Source organism: Neoarius graeffei, chromosome 24, assembly GCF_027579695.1.
Source record: "Neoarius graeffei isolate fNeoGra1 chromosome 24, fNeoGra1.pri, whole genome shotgun sequence".
Classification (NCBI taxonomy): domain Eukaryota; kingdom Metazoa; phylum Chordata; class Actinopteri; order Siluriformes; family Ariidae; genus Neoarius; species Neoarius graeffei.
Window position 1 is genome coordinate 33397219 of NC_083592.1, and position 24344 is coordinate 33421562.

The 24344-nt window shown below is 40.7% G+C and overlaps 1 protein-coding gene across 1 annotated transcript in view; it reads right to left on the minus strand.

Moving 5' to 3' along the window:
• The window catches only part of adgrv1 (adhesion G protein-coupled receptor V1), a 415446-nt gene that overhangs the window by 280638 nt on the left and 110464 nt on the right, over positions 1–24344 (minus strand). Inside the window, exons 26-38 of the mRNA XM_060907086.1 lie at positions 23995–24078; positions 17873–18012; positions 17140–17749; positions 16826–17041; positions 14068–14283; positions 13737–13981; positions 13473–13654; positions 12572–13380; positions 8921–9130; positions 5861–5991; positions 5644–5743; positions 2834–3013; positions 868–1031 (exon numbers count right to left, since the gene is read on the minus strand). Of these exons, the coding sequence (XP_060763069.1) occupies positions 868–1031; positions 2834–3013; positions 5644–5743; positions 5861–5991; positions 8921–9130; positions 12572–13380; positions 13473–13654; positions 13737–13981; positions 14068–14283; positions 16826–17041; positions 17140–17749; positions 17873–18012; positions 23995–24078 (3287 nt within the window). The remainder of the gene's footprint in view (positions 1–867; positions 1032–2833; positions 3014–5643; positions 5744–5860; positions 5992–8920; positions 9131–12571; positions 13381–13472; positions 13655–13736; positions 13982–14067; positions 14284–16825; positions 17042–17139; positions 17750–17872; positions 18013–23994; positions 24079–24344) is intronic.

The following is a 24344-nucleotide window of genomic DNA, read 5'->3' on the forward strand; positions in this document are numbered from 1 at the left end:
TTTTTCGGGAGCTTGGAAGAGCTGTAGATAGCTTGCCTGGCCAGACTAAGCTCGCAACAGGCCCTCATGTTGCGTCACACTTAGAATGGGCGGGCCCAGGCTAGGACATGTCCCCCCCGGGATCTGCACCCATGCGTATTGGCAACTAATTGCAATTAAATATTACACTTATCGACCTATTCGGTTTTTAGCTGTGTTGAATTTAGTTTGTTTGGTCCACGGCAGGCGTCGCTTATCTGCGCGATCTTCACCAGACTTGTGCGAGACTTCGAAACATGAAGTGTATGCCAGGTGTCAGTGCCGCCATTTTGAAAACTGTTTTCCAAACGAAATATTGCACAAAAATGAGTTTAAATGACGATTACTGCCTACTTTTTTCAAACTTTAGTGACTGCTATCAAAACAAACAAAACTGAGCGCATTTCCCACATAATTCTCACTAAGGTTTCGGACAGCGCTACAAAATGGCGTCCCCACTATATAGTGAGTAGGGAGTGATTTCGGATACAGGGGAAACTTCCGGCTTGATTACATCAGCATTCGAAAGAGGGCGCGCGTGTCTTTTGACAACGTTGGCAGATGTTGGTCAATTTGATTTCCGCTGTATGTTTTACTTCTGTCTTAAGAAGTCTCACACAGGTCTCAACGAATCTCGTTTCCAGCCATTGCTTTGACATATATTACGTAGCATATTTCAAACACTCGTAACTTGCTTTTGCAGTGACAAAATAGCTGTCAGAAATGCATTTCTATATTTAATAAAATGAGATAAATGGAATTTTGATCATAAAAAAATTTGCCTTCAGTTCTCCTTTAACGAAACTCAACCACAGCACAAAATCGCTCCTGCTCCTGATTAATACTTACATCTATAATTGTGATTGGGATGGATACTGAGGTCTGGCCATCCTGCATGACCACAAAGCTGGAGACATGTTGAAAATCCTGATCAGGTTCTGCCAGAGCTCCTTCAATCAGCCTCAGGTCCTGCAGGGAACCTTTCACTGTCTCATAGGTGATGTTCACTGATCCTATAGAGTTAAGAGTTAATTTAATCCATTTGAAACCAAACTGGCATTCAAAAGATCTTTGTAAAACAAATTTGAGCATTTATTAAAACTCAATAGTGTCAACATTGAGGTGATTCAAAATGGGTTTTTGTAGTTACTTTATTGATAACAATGTTAGTTAGTTATCATGAAACAAGAATAACTCTGTGCATGATACTAAATGACCTGCATTCTCTTTAGCTAATAATAAAAAAATACCATGCATTGGTGATATATTAATTTTTTTGTGATAAGCGGCATCATGTGATGAAACAATCTGATCTCAGGAGGCATAAAATCAAATGACTTTCATCTGAACCTCAACCTTCCTGTTTGTTTTTTTTCATATAAATGTGAATTTTAAAATTTGCAAGCAAGATCTTTTGAACATTAAAGATCTTGCTTGCAAATTTGTAAAATTCACATTTATATGAAAAAAAAAATTGATGAGCCACGCCATGAAGTTATGGGAAAGGGTATTGGAGGCAAGAATGAGAAGAGAGGTAGCAATCTGTGAACAGCAGTACGGGTTTATGCCAAGGAAGAGCACGTCGGATGCAATTTTTGCTTTAAGAATGTTAATGAAGAAGTACAGGGAAGGCCAGAGAAAGCTACATTGTGTGTTTGTAGACCTGGAGAAGACATACGATAGAGTGCCGAGAGATGAGTTATGGTATTGTATGAGAAAGTGTGGAGTGAATGAGAAGTATATTAGAGTGGTGCAGGACATGTATGAGAACAGTGAAACAGCAGTGAGGTGTGAAGTTGGAACGACTGAACGGTTCAAGGTGAAGGTGGGACTCCATCAAGGATCTGCTTTGAGTCCTTTCTTGTTTGCCATCGTGATGGATAGCTTGATGGACGAAGTGAGGCAAGAGTCACCATGGAACATGATGTTTGCAGATGATATTGTGATATGTGGTGAAAGTAGAAAGGAGGTTGAGTTGGGTTTGGAGAGATGGAGGGATGCATTGGAACGAAGAGGAATGAAGGTGAGCAGTAGCAAAACAGAATACATGTGCATCAATGAGAATGGGGATGAGAGTGTAGTGAAGATGCAAGGAGTAGACGGAAAGAAAGTTGGTGAATTCAAGTACCTGGGGTCAACTGTGCAGGAAAATGGGGGCTGCGATAGTGAGGTGAGAAAGAGAGTGCAGGCAGGGTGGAGCAGGTGGAGAAGGATTTCGGGAGTCATTTGTGATAAGAAAGTCCCAGCAAAAGTGAAAGGTAAGATGTATAAGACAGTAGTGAGACCAGCTGTGATGTATGGATTGGAGACCGTACCCTTAACGAAGAGACAGGAGGCAAAGTTGGAGGTGGCGGAGCTGAGGATGTTAAGGTTTGCAATGGGAGTGACAAGGTTGGACAGGATAAGGAACGAGCACATCAGAGGGACAGCACATGTGGAGAGCTTGGGAATTAAGCTAAGAGAGATGAGACTGAGATGGTATGGGCACATCCTGAGAAGAGATGCAGAGCATGTGGGAAGGAGAATGTTGAGGATGGAGCTGCCAGGCACACGAAAATGAGGAAGGCCAAAGCGGAGATACATGGATGTGGTGAGAGAGGACATGAAAGTGGCAGGTGTGGTAGAGAAGGATGCGGAAGACAGGGAGCAATGGAGATGAAAGATCCGCTGTGGCGACCCCTAATCGGGAGCAGCCAAAAGAAGAAGAAGAAGAAGAAGGTCTTTTGAACATTAAAGGTTTGTATAAATTTGACTCTTTTTTTTTTTTGCACAGGAAACAAGCCTTTTTAAGATTAATTTCTTCATAAAGACACACCTGAGGCTCCAAACTCTCTGTCAATGTAAATCCTGAGCACGGTGTCTTTTTCTTCAGTGGATATGCTGAGAGAGGATGGAGCAATCCTCAGCATGCCAAATGGCTCATCGCTGGCCGCTATACTGACCAGTGCCTCACGACCTTCAGCATCCAAAGCTGCCTCACCTGTAACTGTTACACCTATGAGAGGAAAAAGAAGTTAATCAGCTATGCTGAACATACTGTACGGAGTTTCTCTATCTACTATACCTCAGAAAATATGCAAGTGACTTATTTCAATAATATTGGCTGGGTTTTTTTCGTGGTATATCAGATATATTCCATTCAGCTAGCATGATATTAAATGAGTCGAAGGTACAAGTGGTGCTTGTATGAATGAGGTATGAATAAGGTACAGTGGTGCTTGAAAGTTTGTGAACCCTTTAGAATTTTCTATATTTCTGCATAAATATGACCAAAAACATCATCAGATTTTCACACAAGTCCTGAAAGTAGATAAAGAGAACCCAGTTAAACAAATGAGGCAAAAATATTATGCTTTATTTATTGAGGAAAATGATCCAATATTACATATATGTGAGTGGCAAAAGTATGTGAAGCTTTGCTTTCAGTATCTGGTGTGACCCCCTTGTGCAGCAATAACTGCAACTAAACGTTTCCGGAAGCTGTTGATCAGTCCTGCACACTGGCTTGGAGGAATTTTAGCCCATTCCTCCGTACAGAACAGCTTCAACTCTGGGATGTTGGTGGGTTTCCTCACATGAACTGCTCGCTTCAGGTCCTTCCACAACATTTTGATTGGATTAAGGTTAGGACTTTGACTTGGCCATTCCAAAACATTAACTTTATTCTTCTTTAACCATTCTTTGGTAGAATGACTTGTGTGCTTAGGGTCATTGTCTTGCTGCATGACCCACCTTCTCTTGAGATTCAGTTCATGGACAGATGTCCTGACATTTTCCTTTCGAATTCGCTGGTATAACTCAGAATTCATTGTTCCATCAATGATGGCAAGCCGTCCTGGCCCAGATGCAGCAAAACAGGCCCAAACCATGATACTACCACCACCATGTTTCACAGATGGGATAAGGTTCTTCTGCTGGAATGCAGTGTTTTCCTTTCTCCAAACATAACGCTTCGCATTTAAACCAAAAAGTTCTATTTTGGTCTCATCCGTCCACAAAACATTTTTCCAATAGTCTTCTGGCTTGTCCATGTGATCTTTAGCAAACTGCAGATGAGCAGCAATGTTCTTTTTGGAGAGCAGTGGCTTTCTCCTTGCAACCCTGCCATGCACACCATTGTTGTTCAGTGTTCTCCTGATGGTGGACTCATGAACATTAACATTAGCCAATGTGAGAGAGGCCTTCAGTTGCTTAGAAGTTACCCTGGGGTCCTTTGTGACCTTGCCGACTATTACACGCCTTGCTCTTGGAGTGATCTTTGTTGGTCAGCCACTCCTGGAGAGGGTAACAATGGTCTTGAATTTCCTCCATTTGTACACAATCTGTCTGACTGTGGATTGGTGGAGTCCAAACTCTTTAGAGATGGTTTTATAACCTTTTCCAGCCTGATGAGCATCAACAATGCTCTTTCTGAGGTCCTCAGAAATCTCCTTTCTTTGTGCCATGATACACTTCCACAAACACGTGTTGTGAAGATCAGACTTTGATAGATCCCTGTTCTTTAAATAAAACAGGGTGCCCACTCACACCTGATTGTCATCCCATTGATTGAAAACACCTGACTCTAATTTCACTTTCAAGTTAACTGCTAATCCTAGAGGTTCACATACTTTTACCACTCACAGATATGTAATTTTGGATCATTTTCCTCAATAAATAAATCTCATCTCATTATCTCTAGCCGCTTTATCCTTCTATAGGGTCGCAGGCAAGCTGGAGCCTATCCCAGCTGACTACGGGCGAAAGGCGGGGTACACCCTGGACAAGTCGCCAGGTCATCACAGGGCTGACACATAGACACAGACAACCATTCACACCTACGGTCAATTTAGAGTCACCAGTTAACCTAACCTGCATGTCTTTGGACTGTGGGGGAAACCGGAGCACCCGGAGGAAACCCACGCGGACACGGGGAGAACATGCAAACTCCACACAGAAAGGCCCTCGCCGGCCCCGGGGCTCGAACCCAGGACCTTCTTGCTGTGAGGCGACAGCGCTAACCACTACACCACCGTGCCACCCTCAATAAATAAATGACCAAGTATAATATTTTTGTCTCATTTGTTTCACTGGGTTCTCTTTATCTACTTTTAGGACGTGTCTGAAAATCTGATGTTGTTTTAGGTCATATTTATGCAGAAATAGAGAAAATTCTAAAGGGTTCACAAACTTTCAATCACCACTGTATTTGATATACCACAAAAAAAAACCAGCCAATTGTATTATTATTATTATTATTATACATACACATTCCTTTCAGGTGTTCAACGCATCTTTCTCTTTCAAAATTCTCTCAAAATCTTCCGTATTTAACAAAGCAAACCTGGCGGCCATGTTTGTTTACAAATTGTCCCAGTCGCTCACTAGCACAGAAGTTTTACGTCTCTGACGTGTGACGTCATGTTGTCTTGACAACCATGCAATATCGTAAACCATATTCAACGCTCATTCTCCATTGGATAGAGTGACGTAATACACATAGGATAAGTGATATGCTAACAATATTACATGCTATCAAAACAAACGAATGAAACCCGCTCGAAGGGAATAGAACATGTTTTTATTCCACTGAAGAAGTGTCCTGTTTGAGTATTTAATTTGCTGTGTAGCGATTTAGCATTTTACCCTTCGTCTGAACGTTAGAGAGGATAACTCTGTACTCTTCTCTTTCCTCAGGAGTGCTATCATCCAGCAGGCGCAGCACAATAGTATCATTCAACATACGCTATAGCAGAGAATAGAATACAGGACAAAACCAATAGTTAATACAGCACTAATTAGTGTCCTGAATGGCATTCCGATATTATATATTATTCAGTACGTTTTAGTATTTTTTTCTTACCTCAGTGAAGAACAGAACACCGGAGGTTTCCACAAATGTAAGTAACGCTTGCGGACCTTCGATTCTCCACTCCACGGTGACGTTCCCTATCGCAGGAGCCGTCCTTTGCACAAGTAATGGCACCCTGTCACCTGTTATACAATAGAACATGAACCTAAAGACAGGTGTCTTCTCAATGTTCATTACATATGTTCAGATACTTTATACTTTTATTTTGTTATCTTCATTAAATTATAAACAGTTGTACCTTTACCAGCCTCTCTTTCATTCTCTCTTGAAATTACTACTAAAAAGACTAAAAATGCGTCTTGTCAGGTTACTGAGAAACGACAAAAGGCAAGTTGTCCATCCTGGAGAATTTCCCATGCTGGAAGACTTACAGGAACAGTTTTACAAAACACTGACATTGGAGAGTCCAAAAAAATTCCAAAAAATTTAAATAAACATCTCCCGATCGAAAACTTCACGATAGCAATGATTCTACATTTTTCTTTGTGAAATAATGGCACATTTTTCAAATTTATTTACTGTTAAGTTTAGATTTTGTGGCTTATAGTTTTATATCTAGCAAAAGTCCCTTTGAATGAGCTGTTACTTCTTCTTTCAGCTACTCCCGTTAGGGCTCACCACAGCAGATCCTAATCAACATATTCGATTTGGCACAGGTTTTTACACCAGACGCCCTTCCTGATGCAACCCTCCCCAATCTATCCTGGCTTGGGACTAAGTATGCACTGAGTTGTACAACCCCAGTGGCTGGGTATTTGACCTAATCTACATGTCTTTGAACTTTGGGAGGAAACCGGAGCACCTGGAAGACACCCACGCAGACACGGGGAGAACATGCAAACTCCACACAGAAAGGCCCCCGTCAGCCGTGAGGTTTGAACCCGGAACCTTCCTGCTGTGAGGCGACAGTGCTAACCATTGCAACACCGTGCCACTATTTGAATGAGTGATTACTATGTACAACCCCGATTCCAAAAAAGTTGGGACAAAGTACAAATTGTAAATAAAAATGGAATGCAATGATATGGAAGTTTCAAAATTCCATATTTTATTCAGAATAGAACATAGATGACATATCAAATGTTTAAACTGAGAAAATGTATCATTTAAAGAGAAAAATTAGGTGATTTTAAATTTCATGACAACAACACATCTCAAAAAAGTTGGGACAAGGCCATGTTTACCACTGTGAGACATCCCCTTTTCTCTTTACAACAGTCTGTAAACATCTGGGGACTGAGGAGACAAGTTGCTCAAGTTTAGGGATAGGAATGTTAACCCATTCTTGTCTAATGTAGGATTCTAGTTGCTCAACTGTCTTAGGTCTTTTTTGTCATATCTTCCGTTTTATGATGCGCCAAATGTTTTCTGTGGGTGAAAGAGCTGGACTGCAGGCTGGCCAGTTCAGTACCCGGACCCTTCTTCTACGCAGCCATGATGCTGTAATTGATGCAGTATGTGGTTTGGCATTGTCATGTTGGAAAATGCAAGGTCTTCCCTGAAAGAGACGTCGTCTGGATGGGAGCATATGCTGCTCTAGAACCTGGATATACCTTTCAGCACTGATGGTGTCTTTCCAGATGTGTAAGCTGCCCATGCCACACGCACTAATGCAACCCCATACCATCAGAGATACAGGCTTCTGAACTGAGCGCTGATAACAACTTGGGTCGTCCTTCTCCTCTTTAGTCCGAATGACATGGCGTCCCTGATTTCCATAAAGAACTTCAAATTTTGATTCGTCTGACCACAGAACAGTTTTCCACTTTTGCCACAGTCCATTTTAAATGAGCCTTGGCCCAGAGAAGACGTCTGCGCTTCTGGATCATGTTTAGATACGGCTTCTTCTTTGAACTATAGAGTTTTAGCTGGCAACGGCGGATGGCACGGTGAATTGTGTTCACAGATAATGTTCTCTGGAAATATTCCTGAGCCCATTTTGTGATTTCCAGTACAGAAGCATGCCTGTATGTGATGCAGTGCCGTCTAAGGGCCCGAAGATCACGGGCACCCAGTATGGTTTTCCGGCCTTGACCCTTACGCACAGAGATTCTTCCAGATTCTCTGAATCTTTTGATGATATTATGCACTGTAGATGATGATATGTTCAAACTCTTTGCAATTTTACACTGTCGAACTCCTTTCTGATATTGCTCCACTATTTGTCGGTGCAGAATTAGGGGGATTGGTGATCCTCTTCCCGTCTTTACTTCTGAGAGCCGCTGCCACTCCAAGATGCTCTTTTTATACCCAGTCATGTTAATGACCTATTGCCAATTGACCTAATGAGTTGCAATTTGGTCCTCCAGCTGTTCTTTTTTTGTACCTTTAACTTTTCCAGCCTCTTATTGCCCCGTCCCAACTTTTTTGAGATGTGTTGCTGTCATGAAATTTCAAATGAGCCAATATTTGGCATGAAATTTCAAAATGTCTCACTTTCGACATTTCATATGTTGTCTATGTTCTATTGTGAATACAATATCAGTTTTTGAGATTTGTAAATTATTGCATTCCATTTTTATTTACAATTTGTTCTTTGTCCCAACTTTTTTGGAATTGGGGTTGTAATCAACAACATACTGCGAGTGTATTAGTATTAAACCTGAGATTTGCCTTGAAGCCGGCATTACTGTCAGAGCTGCTCTTTAAAAAAACAATATCATCTGTCCAGTCAGAATCAGGAACTCTGCAGTACTGTGGTGTCAGAGACAATAATGAGATCCATAAAGGAATGTATCCGTGTTTTATCATGAATTTTTAACAACTCGTCTTTTTTCCAATGTGCCAGGTGTCACGAGACTCTCTCTTCTCCTTTCACTATTATAGTCACTGGTCATTATGAAGTGCTGAACTGATACCTGATCATGCACAGGTGGGCTTCAAATACCTATACATATACCTCCAGGATAGGCAAATTAATAATTAATCACAAATTAATATAATATGTCACTTGATATCAGGGTGTGTGTGTGTGTGTGTGTGTGTGTGTGTGTGTACCAGTACAGTAGGTTATATATGTGAAATTCAACCAAACCAATTAAAATGACTCACCCTCTTTAACGATGACTGATCGTGAGGCTGGGTGGAAGCCCACCAAGCCAGCTGCATGGTCATTGGCAAGAATGAGGATGGTGACGGTATCTGAGCTGGGCAGGATACGACTGCCCCCTTCAGTCCTTACTAAAGCAATCTGCATGGTTTCATTGTCCTCTGGCTCATTGTCGTCTGTGATGAACAACTCGATGGTTTTCTTCACATCACCTTTGAAGCGAAGTAACAGGAGAGATGTATTGAAGCCAATTCAGAGTTTCTCTGCAGATTATAACGTTAATCTTTTAATTTTGACTTCACAAGAGTGGCAAGTGGTACAGCAGCGAGGTGACACAGAGACAGCTGAATAAAAATTTTCTAATTGAAACAAAGGCTAGGCCGGATGAGCTTACGCAATCACACATCGTCCGTCTGTCGTCGTCCGTCCTCAATTTACAAAAATCGCTACTCCTCCTACAGGATTGATCGGATTTCAATCAAACTCCCATCCAACGTTCCCCAGGTGGGTGTGCATAAAAGTTGTCAAGATGGTAATGCCACCTGTCATATTTACGATTTTATGGGCATCTGAAATTTTTGGGTGACGTGTCACATTAAACGCTATTCTTTGTAAACTACTGGGATGTTTTCACTGAAACTCACCCAGAAGACTCTAAAGACATATACCAACAAGAGTTGTTCACCAGGTGGCGCCACCTACCATGGAGGAGGCTACAGAGGGGTCACATACAATTTCATGATAATCGCTACTCCTCCCACAGGAGTGACCAGATTTTGATCAAACTCATATGGAATGTTCCCCAGGTTGGTATGTATAAAAATTGTCAAGAAGGTGGTGTCGCTTGTCATATTTAACATTTTATGGGCATTTGAAAATTTTGGGTAACTCGTCACTGTTCATAAACTGCTAGGATGTTTTCATTGAAACTCAGCCAAAAGATTCTAAAGACATATTCCAACAAGAATTGTTCACCAGGCTGCGCCACCTACCATGGATGCGGCTACACAGGGGTCATATGCAATTTCACAAAAATTGCTACTCGTCCTACAGGATTGATCGGATTTCAAACACTCACACAAGAACAGTGGCCGGTATGAGCTACAGCCTCACTGAGGCTTTTTTTTTTTTATTTGATTTCCATTGCTGCTTTGCTCAAATTAGAAAAGAAACATAAACCATGGTTTCAAAAATAACACAGTGAAATATATTGTTTTCCTCCATTTTTGCTCCAATTTGGCTGCTTGCCAAGTCACACCTACCAACCAGTTCTCCTCTATCATACAACAGCTCTCAACAAGGAGGGTGAAGTTCTTCCTCTTCCAAACTTCCAATCATGTTGCATCACAAGGCAGCACAACATACTCATAGGAAAGTGCTATTTACCCTATTCTGCATACATGAACTCACAGATGGCCATCACTGGCTAGAGTCACTGTGGTTGGCAATCGAGAGAGCAATGCCATCCCTCCCACTCTGAGAGCACAGCCAATTTTGCTCCCTTGGCTCCCAACCATGGATGGATGACTGTAGCAACATTGGGATTCAAAGTCACACCCTGCGTCCGAAATCGCTCACTTGTTCACGACTCCCTACTCCCTATATAGGGAATTACTATATAGAGGACTATATAGTGAGCTCATTGGTAAAATGAAAAAAATGCTTTCGGACACTAGTCCGTTGTGCTGGTATTTACGTCATTACTGTCGCACAGTTAAAACGTGCCAGATCAGCCGGCTGGTGGGTTTTCAAAATAATAAATACATGCATGTATTTTTGTGATAAATACATATTATACTGAGCGCATTTCCCACATTAATCAATACAAAGTACCTGCATCTTTCAGTTTTTTTTAAATCAAGGCTCAATAATTTCTTCTTTGCCGCTGCCTTTTATTAAATCAAATTTGAGACTTCATTTGATTTCTTTCAGCGCGACTGCAATGCATGATGGGATATATTGCTTTGGTTAGTGACCATTGGTTGTACACTATTTTTTGTGATGCATTGTGGGACACTTTGAGTGCACTATATAGGGTGTAAATAATCCTCACTAAGGTTTCAGACAGCACTACAAAATGGCGTCCCCACTATATAGTGCCCTGTATAGTGAGTAGGGAGCGATTTTGGACACAGTCATAATCTCTCGATAGATAGATCTTCTGTTGTGTCAGTCGGGAGCCATACACATTGCCTTACACCTTTTTTACTGAGTTGAGGTACATTCATTTTTCCATTCAAAAACCATAGGGGATGCAAACATTTGCACTCAATCCTACAGTGCTGTCGGAAAGTCTTAGGCACCCTATTTTTTTCTTTTTTTCATCCAAACTTTGTTATAGATTTCTATTTTAGGACTTCTACATTATCGATTTGGTACAAAAACATTTTAGAGTCCAAACGTTCGTAGCACAAAATTAAATGTTACAGGAAAAAAAAAAGTTTGTATCTGAGCAGCGTATTCCATAAGAGAGCACTTTTCAGATTAAAAAAGAAAACATAATAAAGGCTGCTGGGTTTTGGTGCAAAATTAAGAAGCAAGTGTGACAGTCAAAGTGTCCAGAAGAACCGTGGCTGGTTCTGCAAGATGCTCAGTAAAACCTACAGCTCATTTAAGGGTCGTCTCACACCAAATATTGATTTTGTTTCATTTATTATGGTTTATTGCTGTTTATAGGGTTTTTTTTAATGTTGAAACATTTCATTTCGTTATTTTAAGGCATTTTTGGTTGACAGCATTTCTTTACATGTGCCTAAGACTTTTGCACAGTACTGTATATTAAAGATTTAGAGTAATGAGGAAGACATGTTAGAGTAATCTGTAAGCCAAAAACAGAAGTGATGCACTTCCCGCAAAATGATGGTGTTCAACTTATTACCATCGACGATCATCAGCTAACACAGGCAAAGAGCTTCACTTACTTAGGTGGTGAACTAACTGTTGATGCGTCATTGGATGCAGAAATCAAGAGACGACTGGCCAGAGGAGCAGCTGCATTTAAGTCACTCATAACCAGATGCTGGAACAGGAGAGACTTGACTATAACAACCAAAGTGGCAGTGTACAAAGCCATGGTATTGCCCTGTCTTTTGTATGGGAGCGAAACATGGAACACCCTCGCCCTACACAGCCATCTATTAGAAATGTTCCATCAAAGATCACTGAGGCAAAATCTGAACATCCAATGGTGGCATCACATTACCAACACAGAAATGCTACAAAGAGCCAAGACAATAACCATAGAGACCATGGTACGTAGCAACCGCCTCCATTGGTTAGGGCACGTCTGCAGGATGCCTGATTACAGAATCCCAAAGCAGCTTCTCTTTGGAGAGCTTGCCCATGGAATTAGATCTCGTGGATGCCCCAAGAAGCGGTGGAAAGACTGCGTGAAAGAGGATTTAACCATATTTGGCATTGGTGACGACTGGTACAACACCACAGCCGACAGATCTGTGTGGAGAGACCACATTCACAGTGGAAAGACCTTGTCTGAGATGAGGCTACAACAGCGTGTGGAAGACAGACGTCAGCGGCGCCACCGAAGAACCATCCTTGCTCAGAGATGACAGGGACCATAAGTAAAGTAAGTAGTATATTAAAGATTTAGAGTAATGAGGAAGACATATTAAGGTATTGCTCTTCAGACCTACCTTCTACAAAGATGAGAGTCTCCCCTGTGCCATTAAAATCAGCATTGGGCTTTGCAGCGCCACCAACATTCATCCACTCCACTGTAACACGGCCGAGACTGCCTCCGGTCCTTTCAATGACCAGCAGCACTCTAGTCCCAGGCTCCTCTCTTACCTCCAGATATGATCCATTCTGAGTAGCACCGGGATTTATACTGTAGAGTTTAAACACCCCGAATGCATCACCATTCATCCCTATGGTCACTATAGCGGTGTCTGGTTGTCTAATTGTGGGTAAGTGTTTCTCAGCCACAGTCATATTAACCAGGCTAACCTTCAACATTTGTATTATGAAACTCTCATCCATCTCTGGCAAAGAATCGGTCAGAATTGGCACAGTGAGGTTGGCAATATTGGAACCATCCAGCATGGTTGCTGTTTGTCCTATAATGGTTACATAGTCACTCCCGGCAGTGGCCTGTGAGCTGAAGAGAGAAGCAGCAGCAGTGGTATTTTTTATATAAGTGAGTGTTTGGGCAGCAGTGGAAAGCTGGTTTGCAGATGTGGTTACCCAGAAGCACGTTGCACTGGAGGCATTAATGAAAGAAAAAGCTTGGCAGGCTCGTTCCTGAAGGCAGAAAGCTGCACAGGAATTCAGAGGGTCCCTGGCTGAGGTGATGTTGATAGGCCGTCGTATGGCACTCGAGGGTGCCCCGGACAAGGGGGAATCATAATAGATGAGCAAGTTATGGCCAGTTTTCTGGGCGTCAGTCACCACATCCATCTCAAAGGTGCTATACAGAATCTCTAAAAGACCAAAATTACCTCCACTGGAAAAGAAAAAAAAAAATATTAAGACTTGTGATATTCATATAATTTTATGTTGTCATTTGCCTTAAAATGAGGTAAGATCTTTGCACACCTTCTTCGAACAGTAATGTTGGCAATGTATACGCCTTCCAAAGGCTCCTGTACTTGATATACCGCTTGCTCAAAGTGCACTGTGCCATAGGGATTGTCATTGGCAGGCACGATGATGTTCACCACATTTTCAGCACCGATGCTTCCACCATTTGTGGCACCAGTAAGCTCTACCTTGATGATCTAAAACACAGATTTATATATTCATTTTAAAAAAAGGCTTTGGGCAAATCCTAGGACAGCTGAGAAAATAGTATTTACTGACCTCTTCAATTTCTGGCACATCATCAGCCAAAACCTCGACTTTTAATATCTTCATAGTGTCACCTGGAGCAAAACTGACCTCTCCAGACAGAGGCTGAAGGTCACCTGTTGCAGGTCTGCCATGGATGGTAGCACGCCATTTGACACTAACATACCCTATAGTCCCAGCATTCCTCACAATGGGCAAAGATACTTCAAAAGCATTCACCGTTGGCTCCTCTATAGTCATTGGGGCAGCTTGAAAAACTGAACATGAACAAGATCAAGTTATCAAACCTATGATGAAATTATTTCTACTCAATGACCAAATGGCTTTGGATATTTCAACTAACCAAAGGAGCCATATGGATCATCAGAAGGCAGGATAGTGATGATTGCCTGAGTGAGCTCGCCCAGGAACGCTCCCCCAGTGGTCTGGTTAAGAAGCTCGATGCGGAAGGTTTCCTCCAATTCAGGAATCACGTCGTTGATGATAAGGATAGGGACTGGTTTACTGCTCTCTCCTTCCAGAAGGACCACATCGGAGGAGGCCACACTATAATCTTCACCTACAGGCAAAATCAGTAATCAAAATCCAAATAAAAAATAAAAATAAAAATGAGTCAAGCTATCTGCATTAACATGTCAATACAAATGAATGTTACTGTTTTTTTTTTCTCTTCAGTTTCAAATAAACGATTGCTAATAAAAGGGTGCCACTATATTTGAGCAGTCGGAAGCAAAACTTGACGGTAAAACACCATCATTTCCTTTACGCCTATATTTTGCTGTGTGGAATAAGCAAGACACAAGTATTTTCCATCTTCAAACACTACAGTGTAATACTGACCTCTTGCACTGACGTCACATTTATGTTAGCAACCGTTGCTACCCTTGTCCTGGGGAACACGCGAACTGTGTTCACATACTGAAGACGAGCGATATTGAAGATGTCCGATGACTGTTGTTTGAAGAAAACTACAGCTTAAAAAGCTTTACTACCAGATTACTTGGATAATCTTAGTCAGAAAGAAGCGAAGGATCAGTATACGCGGAAATTAGAGTTTATTAGTGGTTATGATCCGTACAAAATTCCTCGAAATGATTGGAAAGGGCGGCACGGTGGTGTAGTGGTTAGCGCTGTCGCCTCACAGCAAGAAGGTCCAGGTTCAAGCCCCGTGGCCGGCGAGGGCCTTTCTGTGCGGAGTTTGCATGTTCTCCCCGTGTCCGCGTGGGTTTCCTCTGGGTGCTCCGGTTTCCCCCACAGTCCAAAGACATGCAGGTTAGGTTAACTGGTGACTCTAAATTGACCGTAGGTGTGAATGTGAGTGTGAATGGTTGTCTGTGTCTATGTGTCAGCCCTGTGATGACCTGGCGACTTGTCCAGGGTGTACCCCGCCTTTCGCTCGTAGTCAGCTGGGATAGGCTCCAGCTTGCCTGCGACCCTGTAGAACAGGATAAAGCGGCTACAGATAATGAGATGAGATGAGATGATTGGAGTGACGGTGCAGATTTATGGCCTAGAGTTAGCTACATAGATGTTGGAATGTACCTTTTTTGTTTTTTGAAGAGTCCCGATACGGAAGAACATTTAAAAAAAAAAACTATAAAAGCAAGAAAACCTTTTTTGTGTAAAGAATTTTTCCCGACATCAGCTTTTGGGAACAGAATGTTACGAAAGCCAAAGCATTTACTCTCAAAGACTCCGACTGAACTGTGGGCTAGATGGTATTCCCACCCCTCCACGTCTCAACAACCCCAAGAACATTTGCTTACAGAGCTATTTGTACTCTATCATTTATACATTGATACTTATTATTATTAAAACAATATCTGAAGTGTTATTATTTGAAAAATAACAAAATATCTTGCTCTAGACTTTCAAATAATTAATATTGGAATATTTTATTTTAATTACAATATTAAAATAAAACATTTGCTTCTTTGTTTACATTTTTCTTGATAGCAGGAGACGGTAATACCTTTTATCTATTCAAGCCTCAATGCCAGGCATTGCCCGATTTGCCCAACCAAGACGGTTGGGCAGAAATATTTTAGCGAGTTAGGCCCGTTTGGGCACACCTATGGTCGGCTTCTTTAAGCACAAAAATGATTTTCGAGTGAGTACATTACAAAAAACAAGATGCGTTAACCAGCATCCTCGCCTCCCCTCCCCATGAATGCCGTTTTTTTTTCTTCCTGATTTGTAATGGTGATTCAGACTGGCTCGCATTTGTGCTTTTCATCACTACAAGTGGTCACTGGTGCCCTCTACGTTTTCCCGGGTTGACTTCAGGACGTCCACATATACATATGTAAAAAAGCTAGTGGTAAGTACATTCAATGAATGGAAAGACATGCTTTTGTGTCTCAGATAGTAAACCACATCCTCTACAGTAAATATATATCATTTACATAGTGAATTATCCCATAGATAAATATATCTTACCCTGTTTATCTTTGCACTATTGCTAGTCATTGTTATCGGCAAAACAAAGTGTGTTTCGTGTCCTAAACGCTATATAAAAAGATGTATTACGTACTGGTACTGTACGTAAGTCTTACATATATGATATAGATTTATGCTTCATGTTTTCAGGGCTTGTCTGGTTCTTCTGTTGCAGAAATAAATGTTGTTTTTAAAAATAAATGTACTTTTGTCTAAATAACTCAATTATACCCCTAGAAAACATATCAGTATTGCCTTGAACCGTGTACTTCAAAACTTGCCAAAATACCGCAAAATTTTAGGGCAAAAGGAAATCCAAGGGGGGTAAAATTTTTTGAGGCCATTTAAGGTGTCAAAAGTTAACGTTGAGGCTTTCTATTTCTCTATTTGAATGATTAGAACAATCAAAAGCAGCGCAAAAATGAACCATATTGAAGACGGATTAAGCCTTGCTTACAGGAAAGACGATGTCTGTTTGTCCTCCAGGTGAAATTATCACGTGATGCATGACGTCATGTACGAGGGGTCTATTAATTTTGTTATATTGTGCTGGTTTTGACCCATAATTAAAAAGCACATTGGCTATATTTAAAGTTGTAGTTCAGTCGTCTTGGTATTTACAATATATAAAGCTGTTCTATCTTTTTTTTTTTTTTACTTACCAACTTGTGCAGTCATGGGTACAGCCCGGAACTTCACTGACACATCGGCAAAAATCCCTCCAGTGCGTGTTACGTTTATGATGGGTCCTACATAGTACTCAGCCACACTTACTGCTGGGGAAGAGAGCTGGAGTACACCAAAGGCACCATCACTGGCCTCAATAATGACCTGAGCCACTGAGACATTTCTCAGTCCAAGCCGAGGTGACAGAGCAACTGCACAAAGCAAAAATGATGAAAATACAATTATTCATTTTGCTCAAAATCTTCACCACTGAGCAACATACGTGTATTAAAAGACGGTTCCTACTCGCCTGGTCGTATCTGTGCACCTTCCACCAACATTACACTGCTAAGTTCAACAAACACAGACTCCGCCCTCTCAGGTTCCATGTCATCCAGGATCCTGACAGTCACATTTGCTTCACTCTGATTGGCTGAGAATGTTACTGATTCCAAAATGGGTATGAAATCACTCCCAGCACTTGCCCTGCCCACACGAGGTGTGGAGTAGGGCACTGGATCTGTATCCCTCAGTGTCCTGTAGGTCACTTGCACCCTTCCCATCAGTCCTTTCTTCCTTTGTATTGTCAGAACGACCAGTGTGTCTGCTTCTGCCACTCTGATTGGCCTGCTATTTTCTGAGAACAAGAAGAGCCCATAGGGGTCATCACTGGCCAGTACAGTCAGCATGGAAATAGTCTGGCTCCCAAGCCGTCCATGAGAAACGTTTAACAGATGGATGTTAAAACTCTTATCCAGTTCAGGAATATCGTCTTCGGAAATACGAAGGAAAAGGTTTCCAATGGTCTGTCCTACAGTGAAGGTCAAGTTGCCAGATCTGTAGATGAGTTCTCCTTCTGAGTCTGCATCTGCTTGCCAGTACACGGTGACATTGGAGAGAGTGCCAAAAGTACGAATAACCTGAGTGGGAAAGGAAACCAAAATATCTAATATCAGTGTTGCGAGCTACGTACACACCAAACACTGGGGGCCAAACATTTTGTGATATTATTGAATGATTATTTTAGCATATGGAAGCCTGACCTGTAGCATTACATTACTCCGACCTTCGTCTGGCTCTGTTCCGTTCACTGAGATCGAATCATTACTGAACTGGAAGACCCCGTGAGCCTCATCAGAAGCAGAAATGATCACAGTGATGTGGGATGCAAGTCCCAAATTGGCTTCAAGGAAAAATAAAACATCAATATTATGACCATTCAAGATAAATCTTTCAAATTAGAAAGTGATTTATCAAACTAACTTAACAGCAAAGTGTATAATTAACAGCTAACACTTAACAATTATTCACTGAAGGCGAAGTGAATATGAGTGATTATTGTATTCACATTCACCGGATATGAGCAATAGCGTGCTCTGATTGGCTACTCTACTACTAGGATATCAGCTCATACACCGTGAGTAGAGAAAAACAAACTGGCGGAGCGTGTTGCTGAACCGACCGAGGACGAAATAAAAACTTTACTCAAAAACAAAACCCCAAAAAGACGAAGAAAAAAGCAACAAACTAGGGAATGAAAGAATTTGATGGTAAAAGCAGATCTTTTTTATTTTTCATGAATTATTATTATCGCATTTTTCACAAATTGCTCCTGTCATTGCGCTGGTTTGTTTACGTTCTAAGCGGAAATTATTTTGCTGGACGTTTTGTATAAAGTTTTTATTTATCGAATTTACAAAAAATAAAAATGCTGTTTCTCAAAATCCAGTGAATGTGGATAGAATAAAACAGTTATTCCACTCAATCTCATTGTACATGGCTTATAGACAACTCGGTGCTACGCGCCTCGACGGTTATCAGCTCATGTACGACTCGATTTGGTGGAATAACTGTTAAATAATAATGGAGACGAAGTCAAGTTCACTGAGCCTGAGCTGGATAATTGTTTTAGTATAAATACACAGGTGGTTATTATTTTTTTTAAATCATATTAAAAAATCGTTTATTTTAAACTTCAAAAGCGGCATGCAAATATAATAACGGTGCGGTGCAGACTTGTGTCACTTGTCTATACGAGTCACGTGAAATACTTTGTTTAATAAATCACAATTCCACCTTACCTTTGAAGAGTTTTAGACCAAACTTCGTAGCATCTTTAGTACTTTTAGGAACATCATTTTCTTTCATAATTTATAACTCTTCCTCACTTACGGTGACGAAGTAATTGGCCGCCGTTTTGCCGAGTTGCCCGAGGTGATTATCGAGAAATAATCAGAATCTTTAGACCAATCAGCATGTGCAATTTTCTATAATCACCTGTGTATTTATCTCATCTCATCTCATTATCTGTAGCCGCTTTATCCTGTTCTACAGGGTCACAGGCAAGCTGGAGCCTATCCCAGCTGACTACGGGCGAGAGGCGGGGTACACCCTGGACAAGTCGCCAGGTCATCACAGGGCTGACACATAGACACAGACAACCATTCACACTCACATTCACACCTACGGTCAATTTAGAGTCACCGGTTAACCTAACCTGCATGTCTTTGGACTGTGGGGGAAACCGGAGCACCCGGAGGAAGCCCATGCGGACACAGGAAGAACATGCAAACTCCACACAGAAAGGCCCTCGCCGGCCACGGGGCTCGAACCCGGACCTTCTTGCTGTGAGGCAACAGCGCTAACCACTACACCACCGTGCTGGCCCTGTGTATTTATACTAAATACAAAACACAAATCTTATAGAAGATTTTTCAATGATTGTGGTAAGGAGTTCAGCACAATGCAACCATTGCTCTTATATTGACAGCTCAGTAAATCAGACTTCAAAGTATCTTGCTCATTGCCAGGCACTGACACCAAATTAAACAGAGCACACTATACGTGTTTTGAAATCAGGCCCTATGGGAAAAATGAACCTCCTGACATTTTCAATAAAGCACTCACCACTGCTGCTATCCTCTCAATATAATGGATATTTGCTTTTCCCACATTTTTCCTCTGAGTGTTCATTGGCCTTAGTGCAATGTAAATAGTGCAGCAGACACTAGTCTTGGAGTTGCAGGAGGCCACTAAACCCCAAAGTCCAAAAAAGATTGTTTTACTTAGGCATTGACGTCAACAAGGTCTCCAAACGTTTACAGCTCATAATCTGGAATTTACAAACTAAGAGTTTGGATTTTAAATCTGTTCGATATTGTCAACCAAGAAAATCAACAAAGGGTGCACTAAACAGTGAATTAGCATAAAGTCTAATGGGGCTTTTGTCAAAACACACAAATGCAGCGACATGGCTTAGTCTGGGCCAGGGCTGACTTAAAAGAATCAATGGAAACACACTTGGAAAAAGACGGCTGTAACACTCTGGATTTCAATAAACATCATGCTGTTTTGTTCACAACCTGAGAAACAACATCACTGCTAAGCACTAAAAAGAAATGTGTTAATTGTACTCAAGTTTGTGTTTACTTCTCAGTGAATGACGTTGGACGTTTCTGATATTTCTGACAGGTGGTTGACAAAACACGGATAAGTCACGGACTCCGGATTACGGAAATATAATAAAAAAGATACAGAGTGGTTACGGATTTTAATACGGATGCTAGTAATTTACGGATTGGTAACAGATGTTTCAGTATATTATGGATTCATACAGATGATGCATCACGGATGATTAATTTTACGGACAATGCTACAAGTCTACAGAACAATGACACGGACGTCACAAAGATTGTCTCCATGGTGATGCTATCTACATGCTGGAGGTAGAAGCGCACGATAAAGTCGAGCCAATACTAACTAACCAGCAGACGAGTCTTTCGATAAAAGATGTCGAACATCTAATAATATACAGAGAACACAACTCTCTGAAATGCCATTTTTGCCAAAAGTTTACGTATTTCACACAAAGACTGATGTAGAAAAGAAGTTTGAAAAGAAGTTTACGTCCCATTGCATACATGTCAACCTATACGGAATGTCCGTATTTTATACGGATTTGATTCAATAAACGTAGTATACGGGCGTATAAATAAAGTTATACGGATTCTTTAAAAAAACTTCAATATTTATTTAGCGCTATAATCAATTCCCACGATGATAAAAGAACGCATAACATTTACAAACATACTGTACACCACAGACAGCCAGTAAAGAGTCTTATGAAATCACGCGTTATCTTGTGGTAGTGAGACTTCGTTCCACTTTTGATCATGAGCACACCGCATTGCGAGAATCCCGCCAACCGGGAAGTCATAGACATATAAACATAGATGCCGCCTTCTGCGTAGAATCATACGTCATCCTCGCCGCCATATTGGATGTGGCAAAGTGGAGATTCTTTAACCGTCTCTGGTATAGCGTCTAGACAGTAGCCGAGAATAAAGATGCCTCATTCATGTGCTGCATTTAACTGTACCAACAGGTTTACCGTCCAAACGAGATCACATGGGATTACCTTTCACAGGTGAGACTGGAAAAATACTTTTCATTGTATTTGGTCATTATAACGTAATTTTACGAACAGATTTTCCTGACTTTGTGGCTAATATGAAGTCTTGCGCATAATAGCCGCTCAGTGAAACCTGTCTCCAAACAACGAAGTATTTCCTTCGTAACTACGCTGATAACACTTTGTGTTTTTGTCAAACATTGGAGCTTTGTATTCATTCTGAAGGTTTATTGTTATTAATATTGAATAAAAAGTAACTGGGATATATCATTGTTAATTATCATTCAAATTTTAGGTAAATTATTTTAATTTGCATCTTATACGGATTTTATAAGGGAAATACGGATTTTGGAGGTTGGTTATACAGGTTTGATTGACCAAAGGTTGACATGTATGCCATTGTCACCAAACTTTAAGAACATCGCAGTGTTCTGTTACATCAGTGATGAATCTGTATCTAAACCAAAGGCACTGCATAAAGCAAGAAAAACTATCCATAAGACCAAAGACGTCTGTCATTAAGAAGATGGAGGAGACGGTAAAAAGCAACACGGACCAACCGAAGTGCCCATAAATTATACAAAGAGTCCGTAGGCACAGAAAAGAAGGTGGAAATGACGGACATGCCACGGACTGTCCGTCAAATCCATGACTTCAAAGAGAACGAGTGCTCTGAGAGCACAATATCCCCCGCTGGCAACTCTGCCATAACTCTGGTAAAATGCGACTGAATTGAACTAAATTGCAACATGCATATTACCAATATATAACAAAGAATCCTGTCAAGTTTCATGAAATTCCTCGAAAAATTGTGAGAGGAATTGATTTCAGAAGGTGAGCACCCTTCCCGGGACAGACGGACAGCTGGACATCGCCACGACATAATCCCCCTTCGGGCCTTTCGGCCAGCGGGGGATAAAATTGTGAGGGAAGTTGATTTCAGAAAGCAAGCACATGTTGATGAAATTGCCAAAGTACAAGTTTGTTAATAATCAAGGGCATAACTCTGGTAAAATTTGCCCAAATTAAACAAAATTTCAATATGCGTATAACTGTCATAACAAAGCCTTTTGCCAAGTCTAGTGAAATTCCTCCACAAATTGTGAGAGGAGTTGATTTCAGAAGAACGTACACCCTCATGAACTTGTCAAAGTACAAGTTATTTAATCAAGGGTCAAAATTCTGGGAAAATTTTCACAAACGAAATTAAAATCACAATACGCGTACTACCTTCATATAACAAGGCCTTTTGCCAAGCTTCGAGAAGTTTGACCAAAAATTATGAGAGGAGTTGATGTCAGAAATCAAGCACTTGTTCATGAAATTGTGAAAGTACAAGGTTGTTAATCAAGGGCAACAACTCTGGTAAAATGCGACCAAATTGAACGAAATTACAATAGGCGTATTACCGACATACAATAATGCCTTTTACCAAGTTTGGTGAAATTCCTCCACAGACTATGAGAGGAGTTGATTTCAGAAGGAAAACACACTCTCGTGAAATTGTCAAATTATAATTTTGTTAATCAAGGGCTGTAACTCTGGTAAAATGTGACCGAATTTAATGAAATTGCAATATGCATATTACCGACATAAAACAAATAATCCTGCCAAGTTTCATGAAATTCTTCTAAAAATTGTGAAAGGAGTTGATTTCAGAAGGTGAGCACACTTCCCAGGATGGACATCGCCACAACATAATCCCCCTTCGGGCCTTTCGGCCAGCGGGGGATACAAACAAAACAGAAGAAAGGCTGACTAAAGGTGCCTGACTAAAGATAAATCTGCAAGCAATTGCATATGAAGAAAAAGGATTTTTTTTTTTCATTTCATTGCAACTTTTCCGGATCTTACTGTAATTTTAGGTATGGAAGACACATTGAACAAATTAAACCAAAGTCTACAATTTCAACTTCTTAAAACAAATTAAGAAATCTAAAACAATTCAATGTTTGGATTGTTGAAGTTCATAATTAAAATATCTTACCTGCATTTATATGTTTACTTTATTAATTAATTTGTGCAAGCAGCACTGACTCAAATTCTCACTCTCACTCAGGATCTTTATTATTATTATTATTATTATTATTATTATTATTATTATTATTATCCTAACGTTTTAGGATGCTATTTCTCCCTCAGTTTTCAACCAATCATCATTAAATTTCACATAAAGAACACCTCTGGGCTGCATTAAGTTGCTATGACTTTTGGTGATGTTCTGGATCACTGCACCGAAATGATCTGTGAAAAACGGGATTTTTTTCAATCACTTATATCTCTATCAATTTTCATGATCAACTTTTCCTCACTAAGTGTCATTCTCTATCTCCTACTGTTCCAGATCTATATGGTACGATGACCAGACATCCCAGGTTGTAACAGCCAGTGCAAATTACTGTGACTTTTTAGTTGCAGTCTCTATCTAGTTTACTATTAAATATCACACATCTGTGAATAAAAGATCCGTACTTTGTACTATATTTTTCATCTTCCATGAATCCGTATTCCGTAACCTGTCCGTATTTGGTAAACCGTGTTTCTGACAGTGTAAGCCTAATTTACTGGTATATTGTTCACTTGGTTAAATATTAGTCCTTACTTGAAAATGTCTGCCTTATTTTTGCCCTTGTGCCATGATGACAATAATAGAGCCTTAGGTGGGAAAGTAGTTGGCTTCGTTTCATTTCAGGGTCGATTTTAGAGGAACATTAGGCAGAGAGAGAGAGAGAGAGGGAGAGACAGGGACCTTACCAGGGTGATAGTGAAAGGGTGGAAGGAAGAAATCAGTGTCACTCTCTCCACTTCCACTGTCCCCACTCCCAAAGAACAGGTCCACTTAATCACCACACAGCAACCAGAAGCACACAGGAGTCACACAGAATGGAAACGGAATCAGACAAAGAACAGAGATTTAATTTTCCATGATCATATTCAGACCATGTGGATGGAATATGTATAGCTGCATGGAAAATTCATGGAAAATGGTCAGGGCAGCGCATGAGATATTTCTGAAAATGGAACATTGGCAAATATATTTTGAAAGCAGAAGAATGTATAGAGAGCTATTAATTAGAATCGGAGCCTACCAACAATTCAGTCCC